This window comes from Corticium candelabrum, chromosome 14 (assembly GCF_963422355.1).
Source record: "Corticium candelabrum chromosome 14, ooCorCand1.1, whole genome shotgun sequence".
Classification (NCBI taxonomy): Eukaryota; Metazoa; Porifera; class Homoscleromorpha; order Homosclerophorida; family Plakinidae; genus Corticium; species Corticium candelabrum.
In genome coordinates this window covers 1,685,202-1,706,619 of record NC_085098.1, presented here as the reverse complement: position 1 = coordinate 1,706,619, position 21,418 = coordinate 1,685,202, and the positions used below count along the sequence as shown (strand labels likewise).

At 43.2% G+C, this 21,418-nt stretch overlaps 2 protein-coding genes across 2 annotated transcripts in view; one reads left to right on the top strand and one right to left on the bottom strand.

Moving 5' to 3' along the window:
* LOC134190073 (phosphorylase b kinase regulatory subunit alpha, liver isoform-like) overlaps nucleotides 1-7,323 on the top strand; it is a 36,926-nt gene extending 29,603 nt beyond the window's left edge. The window contains exons 9-16 of the mRNA XM_062658491.1: nucleotides 1,704-1,781; nucleotides 1,853-1,932; nucleotides 3,725-3,803; nucleotides 3,952-4,180; nucleotides 4,731-4,837; nucleotides 4,893-5,114; nucleotides 6,431-6,634; nucleotides 6,828-7,323. Of these exons, the coding sequence (XP_062514475.1) occupies nucleotides 1,704-1,781; nucleotides 1,853-1,932; nucleotides 3,725-3,803; nucleotides 3,952-4,180; nucleotides 4,731-4,837; nucleotides 4,893-5,114; nucleotides 6,431-6,634; nucleotides 6,828-7,007 (1,179 nt within the window). The 3' untranslated portion in view covers nucleotides 7,008-7,323. The remainder of the gene's footprint in view (nucleotides 1-1,703; nucleotides 1,782-1,852; nucleotides 1,933-3,724; nucleotides 3,804-3,951; nucleotides 4,181-4,730; nucleotides 4,838-4,892; nucleotides 5,115-6,430; nucleotides 6,635-6,827) is intronic.
* Nucleotides 7,324-7,406: 83 nt separating this feature from the next.
* LOC134189681 (lysosomal alpha-mannosidase-like) lies at nucleotides 7,407-10,613 on the bottom strand. The gene has a single exon (XM_062658035.1). It carries the CDS (start codon nucleotides 10,573-10,575, stop codon nucleotides 7,645-7,647), a length of 2,931 nt encoding a protein of 976 aa, XP_062514019.1. The 5' UTR covers nucleotides 10,576-10,613; the 3' UTR covers nucleotides 7,407-7,644.
* Nucleotides 10,614-21,418: the final 10,805 nt, after the last annotated feature.

Here is a 21,418-nt window from a genome sequence, read left to right as displayed (position 1 = left end):
TCACGGACGGGTGGCTTGAAGAAATCCCCTGTTGAAGAAATGTCATCGCCAAATGCATTTGGAATATGTGGCAACTCATCTTGATGATCCTTTGAGGTCCTGGGAGAAAATTTTGTGGACTGATGAGACAAAAATTGAACTATTTGGTCACATTCACAAACGCTATGTCTGGCGTAAACCAAACACAACGTTCCAAGACAAACATGTGCTTCCCACCGTCAAACATGGCGGAGGCAGCATCGTGGTTTGGGGATGTTGCGTTGCTTCAGGAACTGGCAAGCTCACTATTGTTGATGGGAGAATGTATTTGGCCATCTTCCAGGACACTCTTGACAAAAATGTTTTTCCGTCAGTCGTCCAAAATCTTGGCCTTGGTTGCAACTGGAAGTTGCAGCAGGATAATGATCCAAAACATACAAGTAAATGTACACAAGCTTGGATAGGGAGAAAGGGGTTTACTGTTTTGGAGTGGCCAAGCCAGAGTCCTGACCTCAATCCTGTCGAAATGCTGTGGGGTGATTTGAAAAAGCTGGTCATTCTTGACATCTCAAAAATCTAATGGAACTGAAGACCTTTGTGTAGAGGAATGGGCTAAAATTTCCACGGAATGATGCCAAAGCCTCATTGCTTCCTACTGATGTCCTTCTTTTGCTATGATAATGTCAAGTAGTCTGTGTCTGTAGTAGTACTGTAGTAGTAGTACAGACACAGACTACTTGACGTTATCACAGCAAAAGGGGGACATACCAATTACTAGATGGAGGGTTGACATATTTCTGCAATGGTTGAAAAAGTAGAATATTTGATTTTGACTCAATATTAGTTTTCATTTACATTTTCTTGTGTCTTGTTAGACAGATTCTGGATATCTTTAGGAAATGTTTGAGTTACAGAGTAATTAAATGTTTAGATGCAAATATTAGATACTTTGTATAGATACATAAGGGGTTCGCTTTCTTTTGAGCACAACTGTAGCTGTTGTTCCAGGCACCCTATTTATAACTTGAGAAAAGTAGCAGGAAGTACACGTAAGCTTGTTTCCAACAGCATAATTCCCTTCTTTAGTATTTGTGGTTCCCAAAGTTTGTTGTATTTACCGCGTTTCTTAAGTTCCCTTTGCATCACTAAATTTACTATCGTTACATCTGTTGTTAGGGTAGGTACAACTGACCGGCTGAACGGTATGTCTGAATTTTGCGTGACCTTTACTTCCTGAGGTACGTTTCACAGTAGGTAGTGCATGTGGATAATGATTTCACATCTTCATACTGTAAAATAATGTACAGCAAAGATGTGGGCGGATTTTGTATTTGTGATGACTCATAAAATTACCAATTCGCCAAAGTAAATTTCTCATCAATGTATAGTCTTATATGGAACTAACAATGGAAAGACTTAATTCTGATATTTATCTCTTCTGTAACGTGTTGATGCCAAATTTGCAAACTGTTCTATTATTGAAGACTTTGTCTATGCACAGCTAGTTATATTTCATGATTGCCAATATGTACAGATGACAGATGGGAATTTGTATTTTGTTTGGGAATTTCGAGTGTTGGACTATTTGACATGCTGTACCTATAATATGTATGTATGCTGTGCGTGTGTGTGTGTGTGTGTGTGTGTGTGTGTGTGTGTGTGTGTGTGTGTGCAGACGCACACGTGTATCTACCCAATAATATGCATATGAATTGTTTTGACAGGCTGCTCACCAACAGTTGTGGTCACTTGTCCGACATGCTGCTGGAGTAGTTGGGAAGGAAGTTGAAGAACTCGCTGCTGTAATTTGTCACAGTGCATGATGTGTGCATTGTTTATCTCTTCAATTGTTGTTAACGTCTGTTTTCCATAGGCAGCCACTGACATTTTGGTACATCAAAAACAATTCACTGTTGGCTTACCACCTGCAACTGTCGAAATCACAGTCACAAGGTAAATTTCCATCTGTCTGTCTATGAAATGAAATCTATTTGACAAATAAATCATGCCAATAAAGTAAAGATTCTAAAATACTCAATGGAATTAACGCAAAGAAGCAAGGATAGCATCTGAAGAAACACATAGAGGGGCTGGATTGTCATCATTCAAAGCCTTTAAATCACTACTAAAAACTAATTGATTTGTGTTTACACCGTTCCACAGCTATGAGCCGTCTGAAAACCATAATAGGATTATCATGCAGTATTACAAATTTAGACGGTAATGTCTTCTAAACATGCTGCTTGTGAAATCAATTTAAAATCATATCAAGTGTTGTTTCGTGTGACCACAACATTTGTAAATAGTCTGTAATTGTCAAAGTACAGTAATGAGAGTTATTACATGCAGGACATTAAAATCGCTTATGGTCAGGTAATGTTAGATTCCCATATAGATGTGATAAACTAAGAAAGTGATTGATTACGCATTATCATTTGCAGACAGGTAAGTTCTGTTGTTTATTTCCAACAAGACCTGGCAATCGCAAACATGAATTAGACTGTTCTGGTAAGAAACTCTTTTATGAACATTTCACAGATCTGATTGGTGGTTTATTCATTGTCTCTGGTTGTCTCGTAGAACATAAACAAGGAAAGACTGCTCCGTAATTGGGCCACACACAAGAGGCGTGGCATATTCTTTTACCGTTACAAGACGTAGCCAGCCAGCCAGCCACAAATATAGCTCGCAGACCAGAAGTCAGTTCATTCCTATACATTTTGAGTAGCTACTCGCCAAGTCTCATAACTTTTACAAAGTCCTGTTTCTAATGGCTCATAGGTTTAATGAGTGCACATCCACCAGAAGTCAAACACTGGAAAGCCTTACTAAATTGACCTTCTTTGGCAAGAAACAATGCTCATTTAGAATTTCTATGAGATGAAGAATTCCTTGTAGATTAGTGTGATTTCTTGCTTTGACTCTAGCATTCTTTCACAGAGACAGCGATTGTCCAATTGCCACTGCTGAAGACAGGTTCGTAAGATAGGAACATGGGATATGACAAAGTGCGAACATTGAGTGTAGCCACTTCATCCATTGAATTGTAGAAGACCAAAGACTTTAGATGGTCAGGACACAAATCGGTTGTGGCTGTCCAGATACCGTACAGTGGGAGCTAGATCATCAATAAACACTGGATCCGGAATTTCTCCATAAGAAACGTAAAAAGAACCATCACTGACAGTATGAGGGGTGATGTCATCTAGAGAAAGGTGGTCAGACACGTGGATTGAAGCGACTATCTTGGAAAAGCTCAGTGAACCGTTTGGCGATACCATGACACTTCTGCATCTCTCCTTGTCTAAGCCCTAAATCGTTATAACTTAATAAATAGTAATAATAATAATACAAATATATTTTGTCTCGCACTAGAACATATCTAGCGCAGTTCCCTCATGGGGCAGCAAACAAGACAACGTTAGCAATTAACGCAAACACACTAAGACATATAGCAACAAAAACATGTACTCTTTTAAGGAAGCATACTGCCAAGCAAAAACGTTTATGTCAGTCACTGATCTTGTGCATTTCTCTCTCAGGAACAGCCAGCCCAGACATTTTGCTAAACTGTTATTGGAGTCGACGGCTTTCTTCATGAAGAGAATCTGTTATGATTGCTGATACAAAATTTATGTTGTTTTTGTGAAGTTCTTCAGTTGGAAGTTTAAAATAATATAATTCTGCAATAGCAAGAACTACAATTTTATTATTGTTGTTTCATTCTGTTTATGCTGTGTTGCAGGCCTCTCCCACCTGAAGAGTTGAAATCTATTATTTATGGAACATATGGAGAGGATGTCAGTACTGCAGTTCTTACTCAGGTAAACTTGATAACAGCAGGACTTCAGCAAATACTTTATATTAAATATTAAGTTAACTATTGATCAACATTATGTGAGTGGTGATTACAAATGTTTAACTAAACTTTACCAGGTGTTGAAATTGTTGAATTTGTGCAATTTGCAATAGGAAATATTGTTATATTTGGCCATGTTTATGCGAACAACACCTTCAATGTTTCTGGAGATGCTCACTTTGCGTATTGGCCTCATTATTCATGTGATGACTGCGGAATTGGGACGATCTCTTACCTGCAAGGGTGATGAGGCAGCTGAGCAGCTGATGAATCTTCGTCCAAGTCAAATGAAAAAGTTGTTGTATCATATCATTAATGGGGAGGAATTCACGGAGACAATTGGTAGGATGTTATGTAGCTTATAGGAAGCGTCTCTGGCTCATGTAGCAATGTTACAGAGCTGAAGCATTTAATGTTACAGAGCTGAAGCATTTAATTAACTTAGTGCATGCTACAAGGATAAGGTCGTTTTGATTGATAAATGATGGATACTTTACTGACTCCTTCCTGCTGTTTAATACCTACAATAACTGTTAACTAATGATTGCAACAATTTGTTTCGGTTGTTTGAGTGTTGGAGTCAGCATACGATAAATCATGAATCATATCTATAGAATATTCATAATGCAGTAAATTATGCAACAAGAAATGTTGTATAATATCTAATACCAATTATTTAATATGGGAGGCTAGAGTACTGTGTTTTGTTGTAAACAGCATCTTAATTGTGGGCTACCTTGATTTAATCTGATGTTTGTTGTAGTAAAGTTCGTATATACATATGTCAAGGATCAGTAAGATCAGCTTGCATGTAGAGCATTTTTCAGTTCCCAGGCTACACAGTTGTCTGTGTCATGTTCATGTCTATGCTGATTGCTTTGGGGATTTGTAGAATCAACTGGAGAAGAAGACGGCCGCTTTCGACGACGTCTTGTTACTATTCATGCTTTGAAACGACGTGACACTGCAGGGATTGTCAAACTGAAGCAACATGCTAGAGTGTGTTGAAATTGTTGCTGACACTAATTACTTGTATAGTAACTGTGTTGTATAGGAAGAACTGTCTGGGAAACCACGGGGTGCAAATGACTCTGGCAGTGATGATGAATCTCCTATGACCAGTCTTCATGGACAGTGGATACGCAGACGAAGATTGGATGGAGCATTGAATAGAGTGCCTATTGGATTTTATAGCAATGTGTGGCGAATACTACAGAGATGCAGTGGACTCAAATTAGACAAACACATACTGTACTCACATCCAACTATTGAAGAGGTATGTAGCATGTGCACATGCACACACCGTTTCTTAATACAGAAACTACAACTAGCAGAGATTGTCTGAATTGCTGGTATTTCAATGGTGTGTGTGTGTGTGTGTGTGTGTGTGTGTGTGTGTGTGTCCGTGTGTGTGTGTGTCCGTGTAAAGCAAACATCTTGATAGCTGGTCGTGTTCTGGAGAATGTCACAGAGGCCGTTGAACGTATTCAGAAAGCTAGCAGGACATTTTGTTCTTGGAAACATAGAGTTTTCACAAATTAAGGATTTCAAGAACACAAACTGCGAGTCTTTAGATCACTAGTAATGCCACTTTTATTAGATGGTTGTGAGACCTCGGCAATCACTCAAGTACTGTATTAGATCTATATTGGGTGTAACAAGATAAGAAATACCATCAATTTGTAATCTGCCAAGGAAAAACCAATTGTACGTCAAATTCAACATCAAAGATTATAGTGGCTTGGTCAGTTAGAACGGATTAACATCTCTCGTCCACAAAAGTTGTTGCTGAGAAGCAAGTTACGTAATATGAAACGTCCTCAGCATGGTCCAAAGAACAAATGGGTTGATACCATACGAGACCTGGTATCATTGAATATTGACCTGTCACAAGCCAATGACCGCACTTCCTGGCGGAAACTTCTGCGATGCCGAAGCCCATCGTGGGTATTGCGGAATTCCAGGTTCCAGGTGTGTCCTTGTGTGTGTGTCCGTGACTCAAGCAAACATTCACAAGCCAAACACATTTCACATGAGATGTATTAGGACGATTCTTGGAGTGTCTAAAATGGCATAAAATAACCATCAAAGAAAATCTGTCCACAGCAAAAGAAGATTCCATAGAATTGAAAATTCAAAGACTATGACTTCAGTGGTTGGGACACGTAACAATGCCAAACAATCATCCCAAAAACAGCTTCTATGCAGTAGACTTCTTAATCATAAATGTCCAGCTCATGGTACTCGACAACGCTGAGTTGATGTAGTTAGGAAGTACTTAAAATCATTGAACTTATCTATAGAAGATCCACATAATCGCTCAGCTTGGCGATCTATTCTGCAAGGTCTAAACTCAGTGGGTTTTGCTGAAATTCAGGTTCGTTTGTGTGTGTGTGTGTGTGTGTGTGTGTGTGTGTGTGTGTGTGTGTGTGTGTGTGTGTGTGTGTGTGTGTGTGTGTGTGTGTGTGTGTGTGTGTACGAGCACACAAACACGCATGCACAGTGTGTACAATGTTTTATCAGCGACTGTATCCAGTCTTGCTGTGACACAAGCTACTGCTGTATGGACTGTCTTTGTTGATTTTGTTTTAGATGACAGAAGGAGAATTGAAATTTGCCTTGACTGTTGAGTCATGGCTGAACCGTCTTCCACAACCAGAATACAGACAGTTGATGGTAGAAGCTCTTATGGTTTTAGGTATGCTTGTTGACACCGATCCTGGTCAAAGTCTTGGAGATATTGTTAGCATTGGCTCTTTGGTCTATGATGCCAATAAGCTGTTTCTTGAATCTGCAGTAAGTTGTCACAGATTGGTGTGTGTGTGTGTGTGTGTGTGTGTGTGTGTGTGTGTGTGTGTGTGTGTGTGTGTGTGTGTGTGTGTGTGTGTGTGTGTGTGTGTGTGTGTGTGTGTGTGTGTGTGTGTGTGTGTGTGTGTGTACACTCTAGTCAATACAAATACAAATATAATCACTGTACTTTGATCTCTAGTTTGCTGGTATCAACAATCCACCCCTTGCAGTTCATCAAGACGACACCATAGTAGAAGACTTTTATGATTGTGCCCCTAGTGGTCGCTTTGGGACAATGAGCTTTTTGACTCAAGCTGTAGTTAATAGAGTACAAGCCTTGCCAAGAATAGCTCCATTACCAGACTGTAGAGTCAGCTAGAGCAGTTTTGCAAACTGTTTTGAACAGTTATATCTATGCATGAAGTGATAGTCATGATCAAGTCTGAGAGGGTGTAGTGTTTCTGTACATTGAGTCAGAATGCTACATGTAGTTGACCAGAGTCAATTAATTAACTGGTATGTAATTGTAAGGAGACATCATTATTCATTATTACTTTGATCCATCAATAAATCACAAGACTAAGGGATAATTTGCACACTCACTTTCCACACTAATAAATACATGCAACACTTTGCCCATTTCATATTTACAGTAGACACCTTTTGGTGCAACACACACACACACACACACACACACACACACACACACACACACACACACACACACACACACACACACACACACACACACACACACACACACACACACACCACATCACATCACATGGTTCTGTACTTGTAGATCTGCAACCCTGGTTAGCATCAAACTGATGACATTAGAACATTTCCCATGTGTTAGTGCTAACTTGAAGCAGTACATTGTGAGTGTGATCAAAGTGACAATGAATAATCTTTCTATGTACTTTGTAAAGTGCCCGGTCAAAATGTCAGAACAAGATTATGAAAGACAAAAGGCACCCCAACTATATGAGAGCTATTTGTCTGACTAGTCTACCTCATTCTCGTGTCAGTTTAGCCATGAAAGTACGAATCTCCATGGGCCTCAATTCAATTGGCTCATCAGCATCTACAGCAACTCTTGGAGGCTGATGGTGACTCTGTGGCATATCATTGATCCTGAAATGCAGTCGTCGTTCTTCTTTCTTGGGCAAGTTTGCACCTAATGTCATCTCATTGTAGTTTGACACAGTAAATGCCTTGAACAGTTTCTTCAGTGGAGGAACAGTGGCATTAGTGGAAAGCTGTGTGTCTTCTCCTACAGCATACTGGTTCTCAACTCTAATAATAGCATCACCATCTACATTCTGAAGAGTCATCAAGTGGATGTTTGGGTCCAATTCATGGTTTAGCCCACTGTATGTGAGAGTATACTTATCGGCCCATTGCTGTGGAGTATCAGAAGTCTGAGCAATACCAACTTGTGGAACAGCAAATATCCTTTCTCCAAGATCTCGATGTAATCTGCCTGCAAACTGAATAGGAGCAACTTGCAAGTAATGCGACCCACGAATTACAAGGCCCTTTCCATCTAGTCCTGTTTCATTAAGTGGCTCACCAACACCTAGGTTATCATCATGCAGCAGACGTCGATGGACCATCAACTCAACAGCACCGTCTTGAAGACTTGATCCACCCTGGGATCGATCAGTGAGTACAGTCAGCTGGATTTTTCTGTCATTATCAACAATTCCAATTCGAGAGTTCACTGGATAGTAATTGCTTGAGACAGGCTCTGTTAGATTGATTTTAAATGTATCACGATGATTTCTTACCCTTTTCTGCATCTCACGTCCATTAGCATCAGTGTAGTACTCTCTATCTGTCATAAGGTCTGACTTGAAGATACTGATAATTTCCTTGCCTAAACCATCTTGATATGGTATTGGACCAACTGTATACTCAAACTCTGCATAATCAGCACCTTCATACAAACGAATAACTTGCGTTGCCCAATCAGCAAATGTTTGTCGCACTTCTTGCACTTGACCTTTTTTTATTACCTCATACTTAACCTTACCAGCTGTGGCAATTTGATATGTTTCACTTGAATTTGGTCGGAATACATAAGCTCCAGATGCTCGTGAGCTATTGACGTTGTTGCCTGCTGATGCATTATACCATCTGAGCTCTTGTTGGACACCAATGCTCACATTATGAATCTGATTCTCTACAGTCTTTAGAAGACCACTTGCCGAATCAAATGTCAAACGAATATGCTTGTTCTCAATTGTGAAGTCAACAGCTTTGTCTTGAAGCAGCTCAGACATGTTATTTCTGTAGTCCATGTGATCAACCTGAGCTGTATGCACAAAGTATGTGGAGAATCCTAAAGGTGGTGCTGTAGCTTGGAACATGAGGTTGTATTGAGCACTGCCACGGTTGCCTCGAATGGCAGCTGTTCGATTATCCACTGGCAATATGTCACTACTCACTTCTTTCATATCAGAGCCAAGCACAGTAGCCATGTTGGCTGATATTGGCAGCCAGATTGTCCAAGTATTATGCCTACCAAGAGGATTATACACAATTACAACAAATGACGAGGAGTTTTCTGTGTGGGCACAGACACTGACATTCCTTAGAAAACAAAAATTAATGGGTGGAGGAGAGGGAGATTTGGACATCAAGCTGGCAAGAGCGTGACCAACAATGTCTTCACATTCCTTGCTGCCATTAGAAATTCGGAAAGCATAATCATCGGCTACTGCTTGCTTCTCAGTTCCCGTAATAGCATCATGGTGTTGCAGCACACCTACGGATCTTCTCAGCTCCTGTGAACTCATATGATCAAATGGACCAACTATAACTTCGAGCTGTTTGCATACTTGAAGAAAATTGGATCCCCATCGAGAATAATACTTCAATGCAGGACGACTGGTGTAAAATCCACTCCAGTATGACCATGGATCACTAGACAGTGGAAGGAAATCATCAGTCTTCAATGTCCATGTTGTGTTCAAATCATACTTTGCTTGTAGATATTGACTAGGTGTTGAGTACAACAAATTTAGTTTAAGAGTATCATTGGCGTTACCATACTCGATTAGCTTGTCGAGATTTTTGTACCACCGAAGAGCATTTGTGTACTGAAAGTCTGATCCCATAGTCAGCATGATGTGGCCTCCAACATAGGACTTGCTTTGGTCATATGTCACATTATGAAAGGTTGCCAGCATTGATTCAACATTAAAATCTTCAAGTGTGGTGTCATCTTGTATTGGTATATCATTACATTTGCTATCAAAGCAAAACCCTCTCGGTGGGCCATAGCCATGCCACGTTATTCCAGTGAATAGATCTAATTCAGAGCCGAGACTTTGACTTGCACGCCAAACGAGTTCCAAGGTACTATTATTTGCCCTGTTTTGAATGTCTTGATAGTCGTCTCGACTAAAGAAAAACCCATCGAACGCCATTTGTGCAAACAGGCTGGCTTGTCCATTTGAATGTCCAAATGGATCAATGTGCCATCCTATGCGAGGACGTGCTCTCTGTCCAAATTGGGAATCAAGGAATAGGAAACCTTCAGTCATTTGGTCGACAATGGCGACATAGTGAGTCCCACCCTCGTCATTCATGCACCATCCGCCATTAATGAATTCTAGCTGTCCGTTCTCCACCAGCGCCTTCACCCTGCTCTTTGTTTCGTTGTCCTGTTCCCACCACCATCGCTCGAAAAAGGCAATCTCGACGTAGATAAACCGTCGATCTGGATTTCTAGCTAGCTCTTCGACGACAGTGTCGAGAATGTATTGTACACTTTGGTAGTAGTATTGGTCTACAGTTACCTGCCAGCCAGTGTCGTCGTGAGTATGAGGAACGAGATGCACGTTTAACTTGTCGGAAGCATAGAGGCTAGCCTCTGCATAAGTAGTCAACTGCAGAAAGTACAAAAGTAAAGCAGCAGAAGAGTATGTGGTCATCATTCTGCCTGAGACAAGCACGTGACTAGATCTTCTCGTGACTTTGCCTCGTGATTCCCACCCCACCTACTTACGTAGACTGTGTCTACTAAAAGCTATAATAATAATAATAACAATAATAATAATAACAATAATAGTTGACGATGACGTCCAGTGCTTTCCTGGTGGTCGTTGATATCCACTAGGCGTGCTGTATCGAGTACGCGGTCACCGTAATGCCTGCAATCTATATCGAATTGGCTAGTCATTGATCGCCGTATGGACTACACGGAAACATGTACCCCGCTGGGCTCACCTGCCGGGTTGGTGGGCACCCAGATGGGGATCAAGACCCCACTTGCCCATTATGGAGGGGCATAACGACACATAATGATAATAATAAACCCCAGTGACGATAGTAAATTATGAAACTTGTCTGTCTTTCTCTCTCATGTTTCTCTAGCTTTATCCATGAGACTATGACTCCTTTCAGTCGTTGGGGAGTTCTGTGGTCTGGCGAATGGTCCGTTGACGATGACGTTCAGTGCTTTCCTGGTGGTCGTTGATATCCACTAGGTGTGCTGTCCACGAGTTCGCGGTCACCGTAATGCCTGCAATCTATATCGAATTGGCTAGTCATTGATCGCCGTATGGACTACACGGAAACATGTATCCCGCTGGGCTCACCTGCCGGGTTGGTGGGCGCCCAGATGGGGTAAAGACCCCACTTGCCCATTATGGAGGGGCATAGCGACACATAGTCACCGCCGTGGCTTAGTGGTTAGCGACAATGGCTACCACTCCATGGTTTGTGGGTTCAAACCCCAGTGACGACAGTAAATTATGAAACTTGTCTGTCTTTCTTTCTCATGTTTCTCTAGCTTTATCCATGAGATTATGACTCGTTTCAGTCGTTGGGGAGTTTCTGTGGTCTGGCGAACGGTCCGTTGACGATGACGTTCAGTGCTTTCCTGGTGGTCATTGATATCCACTAGGCGTGCTGCGCGATGTTCGCGGTCACCGTAATGCCTGCAATCTATATCGAATTGGCTAGTCATTCATCGCCGTGTGAACTACACGGAAACATGTACCCTGCTGGGCTCACCTGCCGGGTTGGTGGGCGCCCAGACGGGGTAAAGACCCCACTTGCCCATTATGGAGGGGCATAACGACACATAACCGGATGAGCAAGTGGGGTCTTTACCCCGTCTGGGCGCCCACCAACCCGGCAGGTGAGCCCAGCAGGGTACATGTTTCCGTGTAGTTCACACGGCGATGAATGACTAGCCAATTCGATATAGATTGCAGGCATTACGGTGACCGCGAACTCGATACAGCACGCCTAGTAGATATTGATGGAAGATGGACGTCTAGCTGTATCGCTCGTCTCAGAGCTAGCTGAGGAGCGCGTTCCTTGTCGGGAAACCAGAACAGGGCTCGAAAAGTCGGCATCTGGAATCACTGGAGCTGTTCGGAAGACCAGGAATAGTTCTGGGCGTAGGGCGACTGGTCGAACCATCTCTCGTGCGGCGTCTGATTTGAATTTGGCTTCAAATCCCGCTGACAAGACTACTGTGGTGCCCACCGATCCTAGCGAATCTTGTGTTTTGGCTAACGGGAACGGCAATGCAACAAGACGACGGAAATGGACGCAACAAATGAATAGAGAAGTGATGTTTTGTTATTACTACGTGCTGTTGTCATGCAAGTTCTCTGCTTTCAGAAAACCCATGCATCAGCTGTGGTGTGAACGAAATCCTTCTCTGACTGACGTCTCTGAGCAGCTTTCGGCAGACCAGAAGCGATTTATCCTAACTTCTGAAAGTCTGACTGAATCAGAGTTGGAGGAGATTAAACGCGAAGCCGCACAGGACGGAAAGCCCGTCTCAGGTTTGTGATCTGTTACGACTGATGTTTGTCCTGGTGTGCAGATGTCGGCGTTAGATGTGGTTTCTACTCAATCAGCATAGCTCAGTTGTCACGCCTTTGCTTGACAATGTGTCACCTTGCATGACTTCAGTCAGGATGGCGCCTGCTGCACGTGGTGGGAAACCTGTCGTGTCAATGATGCAAGAGGATCATGAGCTTGCTAATCACTTGGAAGATGGCTCCCTTGTTCAGTCAGTCATTGTTCTCGCTAAGGACTGCTCATCTGCAAGAGACAGTGGTGATATCCTATCCGTAGATGACACTTTGGATTTTGTTCAGTGCAGTGCTATCAGGGAATCGCCATACCCTTGTGACTCTGTGAGCTCTGATCTGATGACTACACATCCTAGTATAGCTTCTCGGCAAGAAAGGATGGAAACTCCTACATCTCAACTCAGTCCAGACTGCTGCCAACCGGAGGATGATCTTTCGCTTGATAGCGATGCTGCTGTGGACCCTGCATTTCGTCGAGAGTTTCTTGAGGAGTTGCAGAAAGTCAGGCAAATTCCTATCTGTGAGAGACAACGCCTTCCAAGGATCTTTGTGAACAGTGGAACCCTGAAACTTACTGGTGATCTTAACACGATCATCAGTTCGTTGAAGGATGAACCAGATATGAGTGAATCAGTTACCTGGTATACTCTGCTGCTTCACTGGTGTCCAAAAGACGGGGCTTAAAGACGGCAAAGTCAACCAATTCTCAAACACCTACACGGAGACAAAGGCTGGATACGGAGATTCTCACACTTCGACGTGCGATCTCACTGTTGCTGGAGGTTAGAAAGGGTTCATCGGGCATTCATATGTTACATGAACTCCGGCATCGGTTGGGCATTTCCTGTTCGGAGAGTTGTGAAGTCTCCATCAATCGATTGAAAATGGAACTTAAGCCCAACGTCGAGCGGACCAGGAGGCTGGAGAAGAATCGTAAGAGACTTCGCCAGAATGGTTTGTTTCAACGACATGCTGGGCGATTTTACAGAGAGCTGGGTAAGCAGACTATCCAGGTCACTTCCCCGTCATCCGAGTCTGAGATCGAGCAGTATTGGGGTGGTATCCTAGAAACTGAGGTACATCACAATGAGTCTGCCTTCTGGCTGAGACGTCAAACCGATGGCGAGACGCACCGGAGAGATGAGAAGCAGTAGTTACCTATCTCAGACAATGAGGTCACATCGTGTCTCAAAAGGATGGGGAACTGGAAGTCTCCTGCTCCATCTCCTGTCCAGACAAGGTTTATGGTTTCTGGGTCAAGCGTATCACGTGTCTTCACACTGATCTGACTGGTAACTACAACCTGCTGATTCAGAATCCAAACTCTGTATCCGACTGGTTGTCTCAAGGAATAACCACTCTGATTCCTAAGAATGACAAGACTGACCAGGCCAAAAATTACCGGCCTATCACGTGTCTGTCTGTCTTCTATAAGACCCTCACCTCAGTCATCAGGCAGAGGATTGCAGGGCATTTGGATCAGAGAAACCTCATGGCTCCAGAGCAGAAGATTTGTCGACAGGGATCTTTTGGTGCAAAGGATCAGCTGTTGATCAACAAGCTGCTTACCGAAGACTGTAAGACCAGGCACAAGAGCTTGAGCATGGCTTGGGTGGACTACCAGAAAGCCTATGACAGCGTGCCACGCAGTTGGTTGCTCCAATGCCTTCAGCTGCATAAGATCAGTCCAGTCTTGTGCAGGTTCCTGTCACGTGTAATGAAGAGTTGGAGGACATCGATGGTGCTTTCTTGCGGGAACAGTACGATCAAGACAAGGCTTATGCAGATCAGGAGGGGTATTTTCCAAGGTGACTCACTTTCTCCACTTCTCTTCTGTATGGCTCTCAATCCTCTGAGCAAGGAGCTGAACAGAACCGGTTACGGCTACAGGATGACCACTGGGCACGGTGAGACTGCCAAACGTCAGCTCATCAGTCATCTACTTTACATGGATGATCTGAAGCTGTATGGCAGAAACTCTGATCAGTTGGATGGGTTGTTGCACACGGTTCGTACCTTCTCTGATGACATCCAGGTGAAGTTTGGTCTGGACAAATGTGCTGTTGCACACTTTGTCAACGACAGGCTATCTGGACACAACTCTGGAGTGACGGTAGGAAAAACGAACACCATCCATGTCTGGAACCGGGTCAAGTCTACAAGTACTTGGGTGTAGACCAGCACAGCATGATGCGGGAGAGACTCCGTCGTGAGTACTTCCGCAGAGTGAAGGTGGTTCTCCTGACCGAGTTGTATGTTCGGAACAAGAGTCTAGCCATCAATGGGTTGCAATACCGGTTCTCACTTACGGTTTTGGCGTTATTCATTGGGTGTGCACGGACCTGCAGCAGCTCGATCGACGGATCAGAAAGCTCCTCTCTATGCACGGTGTCCACCATCCTTCTGCAGACGTTGACCGACTGTACGCTCCTTGCAGTGATGGGGGTAGGGGGTTACAACAGATTGAGTCGACATATCAATCTTGTATTGTGAGACTGAACTGTTACCTTGCTGACAGTTCTGATCCTTTCATGCAGATGACACGGGAGTGTGACTCTGGAAAATCTTCACACTCGATCAAGCGCATGGCTTGTCGCTTTATGCACAGCTGCGGAGGAGTCTTGCTTCGGACGACAAGTCGCAGAACTTACACAGGAATGCATCCATCTCGGTTGAAGGTGGCTTCGAGCAAGCGCCTAAAACAGATGCAAGACATTACCGTACGTGTTGCAGTTCTCTTCGTGTGCGGTCCTGGAGCGGGAAGCCTACGCACGGGCAGTATCGCCGTCTCACTGAGCAACCGCCTGTGGACATGAAAGAGACCTACGGATGGCTAAAGGCAGCGAATCTTCCTGCTGCAACTGAGGGACTGGTTGTTGCTGCTCAAGACCAAGCTCTTCGGACTCGGTACTATGAGCGCAAGATTCTACATCGTGATGTCAGTCCTACTTGCCGCATGTGCAGTGTAGGCCTGGAAACAGTCGACCATATTGTGGCAGGCTGTAGTGCTTTGGCACTGATAGACTACACTGATCGACACGATCAGGTGGCCTCCATCATTCACTGGGATGTTTGTCGCCATTTTGCGGCATCATCCTGATAATAGGCTTGTGGAGACGGATGACATTACTATGATGTGGGATACCATCATCCCCACTGCCAAGAAGATCAAAGCCAATCGTCCAGACATCTGTCTCAGAAATAAGAAGACAAACACTTGTCTTCTTATTGATATCAGCTGTCCTGCTGATGGCAACATTGGCAAGAAACATGCTGAGAAGTTGGCGAAGAACAGCGACTTGCGAGTGGAGATAAGCTGCATGTGGCATTGTCGAACACTGGTGGTTCCGGTGGTCTTGGGAGCTTTGGGCACAGTGCAGGCAGGTATTGCACGGTGGCTGGACATTATTCCAGGTCATCACAACCTGCATCGAGTTAGGTTAGGCGTGCTGTATCGAGTTCGCGGTCACCGTAATGCCTGCAATCTATATCGAATTGGCTAGTCATTGATCGCTGTGTGGACTACACAGAAACATGTACCCTGCTGGGCTCACCAGCTGGGTTGATGGGCGCCCAGATGAGGGTAAAGACCCCACTTGCCCATTATGGAGGGGCATAACAATACAATAATATAGTCACCGCCGTGGCTTAGTGGTTAGCGACAATGGCTATACCACTTCATAGTTTGGGGGTTCAAACCCCAGTGACGACAGTAAATTATGAAACTTGTCTGTCTTTCTTTCTCATGTTTCTCTAGCTTTATCCATGAGACTATGACTCGTTTCAGTCGTTGGAGAGTTTCTGTGGTCTGGCGAACGGTCCGTTGACGATGATGTTCAGTGTTTTCCTGGTGGTCATTGATATCCACTAGGCGTGCTGTCCTGATGTTCGCGGTCACCGTAATGCCTGCAATCTATATCGAATTGGCTAGTCATTGATCGCCGTGTGGACTACACAGAAACATGTACCCTGCTGGGCTCACCTACCGGGTTGGTGGGCGCCCAGATGGGGTAAAGACCTCACTTGCCCATCATGGAGGGGCATAGCGACACATAATAGTCACCGCCGTGGTTTAGTGGTTAGCGACAATGGCTACCAGTCCACGACAGTAAATTATGAAACTTGTCTGTCTTTTTTTCTCATGTTTCTCTAGCTTATCCATGAGACTATGACTGGTCTGGATTAAAAGCTAGAGTCCAGACCAGACGAGCTTTATCCGTGAGACTATCAGATTCTGTGGTCTGGCGAATGGTCTATTGACGATGACGTTCAGTGTTTTCCTGGTGGTCATTGATATCCACTAGGCGTGCTGTATCGAGTTCGCGGTCACCGTAATGCCCGCAATCTATATCGAATTGGCTAGTCATTGATCGCCGTGTGGACTACACAGAAACATTTACCCCACTTGCCCATTATGGAGGGCCTAACGACATATAAAGGCCTTATGACTACTTATGACTACATATACGAATGAATGAATGAATTAATGAATTAATGAACAGCAAAAAGCTGCTAATGGACACCACCCATCCCTGGTCCAATTTAAGACAAATCTAACAGGCCGAACAGCAACGAGAAAGCTGGATTTGCTGCATCTGCAAAGGAGAAAGAGAAGGATGAGAAATATCTATTGAAGGCGAACAACGTTGGACACCTGTTCCGGCCTATAGCCATTGAGGTTTAATTTCGGAAGATGGGGAGAACAAAGTGAGGAGATGTTGAAGAAGGTATCATTGTTGGCACCACCTGTGCTTGGTAGGCCCTATAACCAACTCAAGAGAACTCGGGTAATCCAGTTGGCAGTATGTCTGCAGAAGGAGCACTCTAACATAATTAGTGACAAAATTATCAGCATTGTCGAGAAAAGCTAGCTAAGCCAGCTAACATGCCAACTTCGCGGTTTTTTGGATTTGAATCACTAGAACTGTCTGACAGGCTACTACAGCCTGGAACTCTGTATTGTAGTTAGATTTTATTTTAGTGGAAGTGCTTTTGACATCAATAAATAAATGAATGAATGAATGGATTAACATTCCAGCTGGACGGTTTTTTGGGTTTCCGGAGTTATTTCCCTTTATTTCAAAGTGTTACGTTCAGTCTTCAAAATTAACCACCAGGCTTAACCTGTCAACATGTTGTATAACATCAGCCGAAGGGGTTCAGCAAGGTGATCTGTTGGGTCCATTTCTGTTTTCTCTTGCACTTCATCCTATACTAACAAAGGCCAACATTCACAATGGAAATACTCTAACGCCTTCCTACTTGGATGACATCACAGTCCTTGGAACAAAACAGGAAGTCATTTCCATATATTCTGGATTGAAGGCGGATATGCTTGAGATTGGTCTTGAGTTAAGGGACGAAAAATGTGAAGCATTCTCTCCCAATGGAATCCAGGATTGGGATCTGCCTATTCCAGTGAGATCAGATGGCTTTGTGTTGTTGAGAACTCCACTTGGGAATAAACCCGTTGTGAAGGACTTTCGTTCAAGATTAGTTGAGTGCGAGAAGTCTTTGCTATCCAAATTACCAATGCTCTAGGATAGTCAGTCAACTGCATTACTTTTACGATATTGTGGAGTGCCTAAAGTCATGCATCTCCTACGCACTGTCCCTCCACGGCTGGTCTCTTCTGTGGCCAGTCAGCATGACAAAGAAATCAATACTACGTTTGAGAACATCATTGGCAGGAAACTAACAGCCAGACAACAGCAACAGCTCACGTTGGCCATCAAACATGGCGGCTTTGGCCTCGCAGCAGCTACAGAGACCGCCAGTTCGGCATTCGTAGGAGCCTGGACCAACACACTGAGCAACCTTTCAGATAGAGAGCAGAAGCTCAGTGACATCTGCAGTGGTCTCACGGAAGACTTGGATTTAGCAGCCATACCAACTACACAGGATCTGAAGGATGCTTTGAACGATCTACACAAGTGGTGTCAGTATGGCAAAAGAGTTACCATCTTTGAAACTGCTTACTGCAAAACCAAAACATCTTCAATGCAGACTGCAAGCCATCAGAAAAGACAGACAGTTTCAGAATTTCCTACAGTCCTGCCATACCAAAGAAGACCGCGCAAGGCTCATCAGTAGTGGGGTCCTTTGGCTGGGAAATGGCTTTAGGCAATTCTTCGTTCGCAAAATTTAGTCTTACAAATGCTCAGTTTCGTACTGCAGCTTTTATGGGAATTGGAGTGTCCCTTCCTCAGCTAAGTAATATCAAGAAATGTATCAACCAATGTGGTAAGGACGTTGATCAGAAAGGTTACCATCTCCTAACATGCAAGTTTGGTGGTGACCCCATTCGTCGTCACGATCACTTTCTGGACAGCTACTACGACATGCTGCAGTCTGCAGATTTCCGTTGTAAGAAAGATATCACGGCTCAATTCGAAGGCAAGCAATGCCGTGATATTACAGATTACAACTACCGTGATGGCAAGAAGTTGTTGCTCGACATCACCGTGACCCACCCATGGTCAAAGACTAACTTATCAGGTAGCAGTGAAAGAGCTGGATTTGCTGCAACTGCTAAGGAGAAAGAGAACACAAAATACCTGACAAAGGCGACCTTGGACACCTTTTCCGACCTATTGCTATCGAGGTCTACGGAAGATGGGGGGAAGGAGCTGAAGAGACACTAAAAGAAGCTTCATTGCTGGCACCATCTGTCTCAAACGTTTCTTCCAGCCACTTCAAAAGGGATTGGTCCATCCGGTTAGCTGTCTGTCTCCAGAAAGAAAACGCACAGATGATACACAACAAGATCCTCAGCACTGTGAGCAAAACATCAATTGGCCAGAAAACTGTTAGCATGCCAGCTGGACGGTGTTTTGGTTTTATCTAAATCGTAGTAGGGGCTCTTGGCCCTGGTTAGTTTATTTTTGACATTTATCTGTTCTGATGGCAATATCTCTCAAATATATATGAATGAATGAATGAATAATTTATTTCTGTCGCACCTAAGTATAAGGGCAAACATAAAAACAACTACGACATACGACAGCTAACAAACTACAAAATACACAAGCTACAGACAACACAAACTACAATATATCTACACCATTCCTACATGCAACTTTTTAGTATACGGTTAAGTTAATCTAAGTTGATCTCTCACTAAGTAATTAACCGACTCTCCTGCTCTTTGTAAATAGTTTAGCTTCATCTCCTTAGCCCTTGTCATAGCTTCTTGGAATACATCCTTCAGTCGTCATGAATGGACTAATTAATTTCATACTTCCTCATCCCAAGCACACGTCTGATTATCTATCGAAATGCTTGATTAACCATGTATGATATATCTGATCTGTCATAATCCCAAAGATGAGACCCAAATGCAAGTACTGGCAAAAGTTTCATGTCCACAATTTATAACCATACTTTTTCAGAGCTACACATACCACCAATTTGTCCCAGAACCGCATCAACAGCTCCAAAGAATTTTCTAATTCTGGCCTTTACCATATGTTGAGGTTGTAGAAATATATCCATACTCATGCCTAAATGCGATATATATACATTCACAAAGTAGGTTAATGCTGGTGTTATTGGTTGGGATTTGCCGAGTTTGCCTGTTAGTAGTTTGCTAGAAATAAAGTTAAATAAGAAAATATATAGATATATTTTATTAGAATCTTTAACATCCAAATCTAGCCATCCCTCCCAACTTAAACTTAGTGATACATCATAATGTCATCTAGAGAAGAAAACATCCCAAAATGCAAGATCATGCTCTAATGTAATTATCCTTAAAATTAACTTTGCATTGTACTCCCAAAGTTTAACCGATAACTGTTCAGAAAGACTCCGGAGACCTTGATTTAAAGTAGTCTCAATGAACGTTGTTGTTTTCAAAGCAATAGTTTTCAGAGTCTTATGTCCAATATCTCCCAAACAAATGGTGCACTTGGGCAAAATCCTGAAGTTTGTCACACAATCACCTTTCTTCCTGCGCTCTTCAGGTCTTCTTCCTCTTCTTCATTCACTTGCTGTTTGTTCTCTGGTATATACTTCTTCATCCTCATGTCGTTTCTAGCAGATGAACTCAGACTGGATTCTGGAGCATGCCGCACTTCAACCCTATGTCAGCGTTCTTCAGGCCTCTTTGTTTATCTGCTGTACTATTCTATAACTCTTACCTGCTATATAGTGCTCTTTTTAGTTTATATATATATACATATATTACTACTCCTTGCTCTAGATAGCAAAGGAGGAAGAAATAACATCATCTTTGCCATCTAAAGATAAACTTAAACAAAATCAGCGTTGTAGTGCCATAACTGGCAAGAGATAGCTGTTGGTGTAAGTAATCTACTGTCTAACCAACGTTAAGTTATTGTGAAAAGTCAGTCTTCTCGCAATGATTTGATAATTCTCAAGCTGTGAGCTGACCATAAACCTAAAGATTTAACAATGAGAGGATGGAAAACACATCCTGCAGCTGACACCAAAGTGTTAATTGCCGGATGTCTTTTTCCACCTCATGGACCTCAGCTACATGCTATTCCTGCAAGAGTTGCAGCTTGCAGCTTGGACGATGTAGCTTATTGGTTGTAAAGAATTCTGGACAGACAGATTGAAGTAGGTAGGCATGATGAAAGTCTGGGTGGAAGATATATCACCAGCTCTTGTTTGACAGGTTCTAGAGTACTGCTGCATCCTTGTTCACGTTGACAGTTGGAACATGTCAGTAGAAGGATCATGAAACAAGGTGTTTCATAGAGCATCATGTCTTCGTGATCGCAAGTTAGAAAGGCAGCAGCCCAGGAGATGGTCGCCATAAGCATGTGTCCAAAACGTGACCACACGTAGATCAGTGAGTTGGTGGAGTAGGAAAAATGAATTCCTAGCCAAAGACGTAAAGCCACAGCAAAGACTTGAGAAGACATGGCAAGGCCGAGTGAAGTGTTAGTATTGCTCGTTGCTATGCTACATTAGTGTG